General features: G+C 40.4%; 2 protein-coding genes across 2 annotated transcripts; both read right to left on the bottom strand.

Annotated features, from left to right (window-relative positions):
• Positions 1-4,906: 4,906 nt before the first annotated feature.
• On the bottom strand, positions 4,907-6,016 carry bdkrb1 (bradykinin receptor B1; the record flags this gene model as incomplete). The annotated part of the gene is made up of 1 exon (XM_079230236.1): positions 4,907-6,016. The coding sequence occupies one exon, from the start codon at positions 6,014-6,016 to the stop codon at positions 4,907-4,909; it is 1,110 nt and encodes a 369-aa protein (XP_079086362.1).
• A 3,202-nt stretch (positions 6,017-9,218) lies between these two features.
• LOC306747191 (B2 bradykinin receptor-like) lies at positions 9,219-10,247 on the bottom strand (the record flags this gene model as incomplete). Its single annotated transcript, XM_079230213.1, has 1 exon — positions 9,219-10,247. One exon carries the CDS (start codon positions 10,245-10,247, stop codon positions 9,219-9,221), a length of 1,029 nt encoding a protein of 342 aa, XP_079086339.1.
• Between the last annotated feature and the right edge of the window lie 236 nt (positions 10,248-10,483).

The raw sequence follows: 10,483 nt of genomic DNA, 5'->3' as shown, positions 1-10,483 counted from the left end.
AGCACTTTTACTGTGAGCAATGTTGACATTGTTTGCTGCAAACCAACAGCTCAGTTGTCTCAATGACGAGAGTCGTTCAGAGGCAATAGATAGATGACTCTGAATCTCAAATTTAGCACCTTTTAAATACAATGCTAAAAAAAGAACATCTTTTAGGGATCTTTTCCTGCAACTGGACAGATATATGGATTAGTTACATATAGTCCTTCAATTCTCAGCTGTTCTTTTTTACTTTTCAGTACTCGCGCACAGCGACTTTCTCCACATGCCTGAGACAGCAAGTCTCTGCGTAATGGGAATGACATGGCTCCGAGTAAATCTCTGCCAGCCAGTGCGTCGACAACCAGTAAGTAGCTATGAGAATCACTTTCAGCGATTCCAGGTAATTTATATGAGACGAGAGCATATGAGGATCCCAGGTCCCGTTCACACCTCACGCTTTCCTGCACAAAATAAGGCACTCCCTGAGTCAGGAAGCCCTCGCTCCTCCATGGGATGAAGGCTGCTGAGCAAGTCACGATGACTCACCATGTGAGAGCAATGAAGACGTGGGTTTAGCAGGAGGAAAGCCAGCCAACGTTGCATTCCCTGCATGTGCAAACGTCCCATCGGAACCACCTCCAGGGCTGAGGTGTGAGGAAACTAGAAAACTATGTTTAATAGTGCGCCTAGCGATTGCTGTTATGTATTACATACAATGAGTTTACATGTTGGAGGGTCAAGACAAATAAATAACTCTGTATGTATAGTTACATTTATCAAATTAATAGCACTGTATGTATTATGCATTGGTATCAAATGGTATCATGTTCAAGTGTTATGTGGAAGCCTGAGGACTGTTGTTTATGCGGACAGGGTTGGTTTGACAAATGGAGGGAGTGATAAAGAACAGAACGAAGTCTCGTCCAATCGATGGACTGGAAAAGGTGCTGACCAGATGGAGGTGGGCCTGACTTTAATAAGCAGACAAAGGCAGAGACAGTCCGAAAATCAGGAGATCCTTTGCCAACTGCCGGATGGGTAGCCGATCTATGCCGGTCTGCCCGGTAGTGGGCACTGGATCTCTATTCCATGGGATATATTTCATGTATTTCTTAGTGTGATTCAATTTGTAATTGTGTTTGCTATACTTTTCATATAAATCATTTTTTATTGTAAGTGAAACCATCGATTCAATGATTTGTTGACAGACCTCATGGCAGAGGGAGCTCTCCTGAGGATGGCCGAACACGGCAGAGGCCATCAGCCCTAACAACATTTGGCAAAGCCCTAGAGACACACATTTTCTCCTGCGAAAAAGAGCTAAACAGTCCCTGAATGTTAAATAGGCCTATAAAAGAGATGGTCTGACCAGGAATAAGAAAACTCTTTCACTTGATGTATTTTGAAGGCCAGATTTACCGAATGTTCCATGAGTAACTTTGTGTGATCTGCTGCCCCCTCGCGGGAAAACGCTGCATTAAGGAAAGTGTTTATACTTTCGTGGGGTATTGCTACTCTTAGCAGCTCAGGCTCCTGTTTTGGTGACAAATCCGTATGAGCGGTAACTCTCTAATAACTGAACAGACCGTGAACCAAATGCCCGGTGACCAAGTTTTCACTCGTCGTGTCGATGGACAGATAACTTAGTTAGTTAAAAGTTCAAGAGATAAAAGGTTGGAATTTATGCTCGTAGCGAGAAGAGGTTTATGAATGACTGGCAGTATAGCGTCAAGCCCTTTTATAGGGGGAGGGCCTCCACCCTCCTTCACACTGACGTGCTTAGATCCAGCCAATCCTGGTTGGCAGAATGCAATAGAAGCTTCTGATGAGGTCAAAACAAATGCTATGAAAGAGAACTCCTGAGCTGGAGACATACACAAAACACATTAGGGTGTTTGGCCACCAAACACGACCGCAAACACCAACACAGAAAACTCTCTCCTTTAGCTGAATCTCTTCAGTCAATTTGAACTATCACACCATTATAACTTTGTTTGTTTTTCCCCCAGCTGTCGACATGCATGCCTGTAGCACACCAGCGCCCTTGTCCTCCACTCTCTCCCCTCTTTTTGCGCAAACGTGACATTTTTGAGGGAACACTTTCCAGAGAATCACGCTATACAGAATCTATGATGAGATACCAAATCTCCTCCTTTTTATGAGGCCTTTAGCGTGATTGTCGATTGACTGAAAGAGCAGTGATGCTGCGGCCTTGACTCAGTCTCTTTGTGGTCGCCAATTATGAGGAAAAAGGACAACGGGGATGGACCCAAACACAGAGAGACACGGGGAAACAGAGGGACGGTTATTTTAATATTCAAGAAACTGTTCAAAACAAAACTTGCAGGGCAGGGGAGTCAAAACATGTGTAACAAAATCCAAAGTAAACCAAAAAAGGGCAAAATAACAAAACAAGGGATCAGGAAATTAGAAATTTGGCACGAGGGATCCGAGCACTGTAGCAGGGAAACATACTAGGGATCAGGGCAGAGCAGCTAGCAGGAAACATAGCAGAGCAGAACAGCAGGGAGCAAAACAGGGATTGAAGCAGACGATCCAACACAGAGACAGGGGAGGACAGGGTTTACATACACTGGGGAGGTGCAGGTGATTAGACACAGGAGGATTCAGTCAGGGGCAGTGCAGACAATCACAAAAGCGGGAAAACGTACAAAGGCAGGAAGTGAAGTGAACACACGACACAAGAAGCAGGGGAATTCAAAAATAAAACAAGAAACTAATTAAATGAAAACCGAAAACCGTTAAATTTGAGATAGCGACAAGTAGAGTGATGACAGGACAGAGCTTCTGTTTTAATGATCTTTTTTTATACCCAGCTACTCTATTTACTACTCTACTCTATTTACAACTTTTGTAGATTCAATGAAATACTTTTTCATAATGCCTTTTAAGACTTTTTAAGACCTGCGGACGCCATGCAGGATATGAAGGGAGAGAGGAATGAAGAAGAACATGCAACACAAGTCAGCTGGATGCGAGCCTGGAACGTTGCAGTTCATGGGCAGCAACTTCATAAATAAGCCACCTGAAATTAGAATCTAATTAATTTAATTTCAACACTTGATTTTTTGTGGATCAAATTGTCCACAGCAGAGATCTGTTGTTTTCAGTAATAAAACATGTTGGCACGAGAGGAAAAGTCATGGAATACCAAAATCAACAGGCATCATTTTCTGAGGAACTTGAATATCTGGAGGAAATTGAATGGCAATCCATAAAAGAATATCATCCAATACATATCCATGAATTCCTTTAGAAATCATAGAAAAGAGACACTCCCTATAACTGTGTGGCTTTTCTTCAGTATCAAAGTACAGACATCGCTAACAGGATCTGCAAATAACTGACATTACAACAGCCCATTTGATGAGACTTTATGGTGTTATTTTTTCTTTTGTCATATTGTTTCTCAAATATGCCGATATGCATTTGTCAGATTATTAGCAAAACAATTTTTTGACTGACTATAATTTCACACAAAATGTAAAATGTAGCATTGTGCTGATAAAGAAGGGAAAACAAATTATATGAAGTGATTCATTAAACCCCTTTTTGGTGGACTTCTAGCGTGGAGGTGGAGGCAAGAAAGCTGCAGCGACTTGCAACTCCGTCCACGCTATTTCCTCACCACACTCCTCCTCCTCAAGTGTCCTTCTTCTTGTCAATCTGACCGAGGCACAAGGGGAGTCAAAACCCAGAGGGAAATGTCAGAGTCATGACAATGAGAAAAGTAAGGTACCCAATCCAGTTGAAATTAATCTGTGCTGAAAAAACACCAATGTTAACACAAATTAAACAACTGGAGAACTCAGAACCTGTGTTGAGACCTGTGTATTTCTGAAAGAAAGAAAACACATGCTTGCACGTGCAGCCCAACATGTATAGCCTTCCTCCCTCTGTAAAATATACTTTTGAGTCGTTTCAAAGAACGTTGAATGAGACATATAACAAGCTGCGGGAATGGGATAATTACAACAATGCATGGGCATAAACAAGATTGAAACAAGGTCTCACAGTAATTCACTGTAATTGTTCATGTTATTAGATTTTGATCATTAGGCTACTGGAAATTTATGTCAATTTGGAACAAACAGCAGACCAAATAGCTGACCTCATGAGTTACACATGAATATCTCAGAGATGTATTTATTTTTATACTGTTCAATTTTAAACTTCATTTCTTTAGTTAGATATTGGTGAAAAACTCGTCCATTAAGACATTTTAATAATACAGTACGGAAACTTAAAAGACATGTCTGGACAAGCATCACAAAGGTGAGAATTTCGATTTTTATAGTAATATTTTCACTGTGACACTTTTACTTGAGGAACGATTTTTTTATAAACTGGCTGGGCAAATGTGTCCCGTGTAAGCTTCCATAAACCCAATAAAGAGCAAGACAAAGCTAATATCATCATTTACTGGCTCATACTGGATGTATCAATTTACTAAATATACTTCAACAAACTATATGTCAAACTTATTTTGGTTGCATGTGGTCAGAAGGTGCCCTGTGTGGTTGATGCGCGGGTCTATTGCACCCGTAGCCGCACCCAAAAGTGATACCACTGTGCATTTACACACCCTGGAGTACATCTGAAATGTTAATTTTTCAATGTTAAGATTTTATTGTTTATTTAATTGTTTCAGGTGTTCAATTGAGTTGATTATACAAATACACAAAAGTAGGTAATGAGTGTTTATAAAAAAGTGGAACTTGCTGTGTCTGTCACAGCTGAATAAATATTTGGTTTACATGCCATTATATACCGTACAAAGTGAATTAAGAATGTAATTCTACAAATAAACCATTTGTTAAACCATATAACAGCATTATTATTGAGAAGACAACTTGAGACTCATATCCTGTATATTGCATTGCTTTTTCCAAAGTGATGGATGTCACATTTGATCCTTTGCATTAAAAATAACCACAGCCTTAATTTGCTCCGTTCTGTTAATGTAAGTGGACACAACAGAGCGTTGATATGTCGTCATATCTGATCCTCTGCGATTATATCGAGTCCTCGTGTAGATGGCGCTAACCTTCCTCTTAAAGTACTGCCCTGAGAAGACATACAGCAGTGGGTTCAGGGCACTGTTGAGAAAGGCCAGATACACTGAAACCTGTCCTCCTATATCGAGAGTGTGAGACCACAGCTTCTCGTCCAGCACTTGGACATCACAGAGTATGTCGAGGAAGGTGAAGATATGGAAGGGACCCCAACACAATAAGAATAGTAGAGTGACAGCATACACCAGTGCTGTGGCCTTTGTGTCATTAGTGTCATGAAAAGCAACACTCTCCCTCCTCTGAATTAAAACCTTGATTATGTTTCCACTGCTGAAAACAATGACCAGAACAGGAAGTAAAAAGCCCACCACATTCATCAGAATCTGATGGGCCAACTTCCAAGCGCTGCCGTGACTATAATCCAGTATACAGGACATTGTCTCGAACTCGTTCAAGAACGTCACCTTTCTGTGAACCATTGTTGGCAAGCTCAGTATGACCGCTAATATCCACAGGATGGAGCAGATCACCTTGGCATAGAGTGTCCGTCTCAGCCACCTGGCCTTCATGGTCTTCACAAGTGCCAAGTAGCGGTCAACGCTAATCATGACCAGGGTGAAGATGCTGGTGTAGAAATTGATGATGATGATGGAGTTGACCAGTTTGCATAAGGCCTCTCCGTATGGCCAGTTATAGTCATTGAGGATGGTCATCCCCCAAAAAGGGAGGCCACACAGGAGAATAAAGTCAGCAAGCGCCAGGTTGCTCAAGTAGATCTCCGCTACTGTCAGTCGATCCTTGTGAGCGAAGAACACCGCCAGGACAAAGCTGTTGAAGAGAAGGCCGAACAGGGATAAGGTGAAGATGTAAGGGGGAATGATGGAGCGGACCAGTTCCCATTCTGCAGAGACTGGAGACTCTGATGGACCGGATGGCAGGGACACACTGCTGTTTTCAGACCACGATGTTGTCACAGATACAAGCGTCATTGAGTCCATGGGCTAGGAAACAAAAATAAGTGAAATACTTTTATTGTATTTAAAAAACATGATACGTTTCTATTGTATCAGTGATATAAAACACATATTAGGTTTATGTTACACACGATAAAACAAATATAACATTTTGTAAAATTATATATGATTGAAGGATTGCCTCAACATGGGGACGGCTGAGCCGTGGTTAAAACGGCATTATCTAAACACTGTATAAACGTACTGCAGAGACTCACACACACTCACCTTTGACTTCATGGGCTACGTAAACACAGCTCAGCGAAGAGCGGACTACATCTGACACAGAGGAGGTGTGACTTGAGTCTCTGCTCATGATGACATTACTCCACTATATCTTTACATATCAAATAGTTGTTTGCTGCTATACTAACGCACATATTAAGGCAGGAATTTGGAATTTAGTGCCTTTAACAAGTACATTTATTTCCCGTTAGTTTAACCAGACTACCAGACCAAGCTACATTATTTATGTGTAGCACCTTAGTGGTCAGTACTTTGATGCTAAAATAAAAGAAGAAGAAAAATAGGATGGAAAAGGGAAAAGTTCTTACCGTTCGTTTCATGAAAATGTTCCTCTTATGGTCAAAATAATAACAGACACGTCTGAAACAGGGCTCATGTGTGTACACTGAGCTCCTGGTCAGACTACACAGAAACTTAGAGGAGAGATCTTCTACGGGGGATTTTGTATATAGTTGCATTCTTCCGCACCCTTCGCCAAGAAGTTCAATATATCAACTTGTTTATAAAAGAGTCAAAATTTGGTCGGTGCACATATTGTGAAGCTGAAACTTCAGTGCACAAAATTTCCTCAACTTCATCAGCAGTGCTGCAGACTATTAAAAAATCTCAAGAAAGATAGCACTGCTTTGGCATTACTAATGATGTATTTTAAACAAAGTATTTTTTTACTTGAAAAGTAGAATTATCACTTAAGATTCCATTAATTTCATGCAATCATTTTAATATTCCTTCAGGAAAAAAGGGAAGATTACTTGCAGTTCATTTAAATGTGGTACCATCCATCTGTTTTAACTGATTATCAGGATTATTGTCTCTTTATACAGTCTGTAGTACTTCTGCCCATGCTTTGATGCTAAGAAATAAGTAATTCAAGATTTGCTTTAACATTTCTGAACATTTCACTGTTTATCTAGAGTTATTACATGTGTGACTAAATAATGGAAACTGATTCATCCATAGAACAATTAATGGTAAATGGACTTGCATTTGTATAGCACCTTTTGACAAGTTGAATAATTTCCCTTTAGTTTAACCAGACTTAAAATATTTGACAAAATGAGCTACATCTTTTCTGTATAGCACCTGTTAGTACTTTGACGCTCAAAAAAAAGGATGGAAAAGGGAAAAGTTCTTACCGTTTGTTTCATGAAAATGTTCCTCTTATGGCCAAAATGATAACAGACACGTCTGAAACAGGGCTCATGTGTGTACACTGAGCTCCTGGTCAGACTACACAGCAACTTAGAGGGGGATTTTGTATACAGTTGCATTCTTCTACACCCTTCGGCAAGAAGTTCAATATATCAACTTGCTTATGAAAAAGTCAAAATTCGGTCGGTGCACATATTGTGAAGCTGAAACCTCCGTGCACAAAATGTCTTCAACTTCATCAGCAATACTGCAGACTATTAAGAACATATCAAGAAAGAGAGCATTGCTTTGTCATAAATAATGATGTATTTTATCTAATACAACCATGGCAAAGGCTTTGGAAGCAACTTTAGGATAAGCGTCTTTAATGCATGTACGGACCCATGTGTTATACTGTCTTAATCTATTCTAAATTCCATGCTAACTCAAGCTGATGAAATGGTAACAATAACAAACTTGATATGGCTTACACCCAAAGCACAATAAAAATGGACAGAGCAAAACAAAAACAAAAATTGTCAGTATGCAGTGGGAAGTGTTATCTAAAAATGACTATGAGCTGCAGCATTCCTTATATGGTCAAAGTGATAATAGCACATTTTGCAGTCCATGAATACATTCTGAAAGGGAATCTGGCTCATTGTTATCCTGTCTTTTCAAAACAAAGACTCTGCTTCTAATAGTAATAGATAATATTTTATTTAAGACAAAAAACACACACATAGTTGAATTATCTTGCAAAATAAAAGTTTTTAGGATATTGATAGTGCATAAGCAAAAGCTAAATTTCACTCTACACAGTGCCAGCATGACACACACACATGATTTATTTTTCTTTCAAGAACACAAACTCCTTCCTGATAGTTGCTATAGAAACAGAAAGCATAGCCTCGTATAACACCCACAAATTAAACTTTTTTAAGAAAGCCAATGGCTTTGTTTATTAAGTACAACTCAAGTGGAAATGTTCTCAACGGAAACTACTGTTACAATACAATAATTATAATCACATAAAATTTAGGATTGACAAACAATACAGAGTACAGTATGATGGCAAATATTGAACAATGTTAGTTTTGGAGGTTGTTTAACAAAAACATGCTTTATGTACATGTGACAAACAAGACATATGTTAATTAGTCATCTTTAGAGATGCTGGTAGCCGACAGACATGAAAGTGGTATAAACTTTTGTTATCTAACTTTCTCAAGCAAATAAGTGTATTTCACAAAATGTCAAACTGCTCCTTTAAGTGGCATTAGGTTAGAGGTAGGGTTGGCAATCTTTACAAAATATGTTTGCTATGTTGATTTAAATTATCATTAGATCTCAAAAGCAAATAATAAATCAAATGCTTTGAAAATAAAAATCTGGTTTCTGTGGCTGTTGCAGGATTTTAATAAACCTGCAAATGGCTCCAAACCAAAGTCTTCCACAAGCTGCTGGATTGACAGCCGTGGGTAACAATAGCCATGTTCGTTAACATTCATCAATCAATGTTCACAATGATAATTTTGAGAGAGTGGCTTTGGAAGGAGGGACGGGCTGTCATGTTGCAACTTGGCAACTTTCTTGCTAGATTTAGCAACGTATGAATCTAGGGCTTGTAGCTTAATTTCATTGTAAAATAGTTGGCAACACTGGGCTGGGTTTTTCAGTTAGATCATTTTAAAATCTATCCTACCCTTGCTAGTAAATATAATGTGACTTACCATCTGTTATATAAACAGATTTCTTTAACAGCTGTTGTAGTTGTATTACTTTTTTCTATACAGTATGTGTTGTTGATTTAAAATTTAGTGCTCTCAGTTTGTTTAGTAGAGTTGAGATTGGCATTCGAATGGACGGACTTCCTCCACTGCCTTTTCCTCCTGCACAGCACCAATGTAAACACTTCCCTTGCCCTCTGCTTAAAGTGCTTGCCCACGATCACATACAGGAAAGGATTCAATGAGCTGTTGCTATAGCCAAGGTAAGTAGACAACTGGTTTCCAATGTCCAAGACGTAAGCCCACGTACATCCAGAGAAGACTTCATAATGATCCAAAGTGTCCAAGAAGATGAGAATCTGGTAGGGCAGCCAGCAGAGAATGAACACAGCCAGAACAACAAGAACGAGGTACGCCGCCTTTCTTTCTACACTGCCTCTGCTGCCTTTTCTCAACTTCTGGCTGCTCTGAAGGACTTTAGTGATGTGGTAGCTACAGAAGGACACAATGGGGACAGGGATAAGGAAGCCTACTGTGCTGACAGTCATGTTGTAGCGCAGTCGCCAGCCTTCATGGGGATACGCTAGGTAGCATGCATCAATGCCCAGATGAGGGAAGAACTGAACGGAGCGGAAGAGGATAGCAGGGAAGCTGAGCAAGACCCCAGCAATCCAGATACTGAAGCAAATCCCACGCGCCCAGAAGGCCCGTCTCTTCCTCCCCTGGGTTAGAGGTCTCGTGAGGGCCAGGTATCTGTCCACGCTCACAAGCGTAAGAAACAGCACACTGCAATAATAATTCATCCCAATGACAATGTTGATAAGCTGGCACATGACCTCCCCAAACCTCCAGTGGAACTTGTTGACAATGGTTGCCACCCAGAACGGTAGGCAGGAAACCATGAGGAGATCAGCTGCTGCCAGGTTGCTCAGGTAGATGTCGGCCACAGAGCTGCGTCGCTTCTGGAGACAGAACACGCATAGCACACAGGAGTTGCCGATCACTCCAAGGAGGCAGATGATGGACATGTAGGCCGGCTGCATGGTGTAAACCCAGTCCCATGCATCTGTGTGGTTGCAGACGAGCTCAGCTCTTGCGGCACTCTCCATCAGTAATGTGAATCACTGTGAAGGCTGTTGCAGAGTAACAGCGATTTTAAAAGGTAGAAAAATGAGGTTGTGTTCAAAATGAATACATATACCAGTGAAACCTTTTAACTGTGTCAACACAGGTGCATTGTCTCCGTCTCTATACCTTCACATCTTGATTTGGATAATTGATGTAATGGAGTGTTTGTGACTTAATGGTGGTTTATCAGTCAGAGCACACAGCACGCAAATGCCAG

This window comes from Taurulus bubalis (assembly GCF_910589615.1).
Source record: "Taurulus bubalis genome assembly, chromosome: 1".
Lineage (NCBI taxonomy): Eukaryota > Metazoa > Chordata > Actinopteri > Perciformes > Cottidae > Taurulus > Taurulus bubalis.
This window is presented reverse-complemented; position numbering and strand designations above follow the sequence as displayed.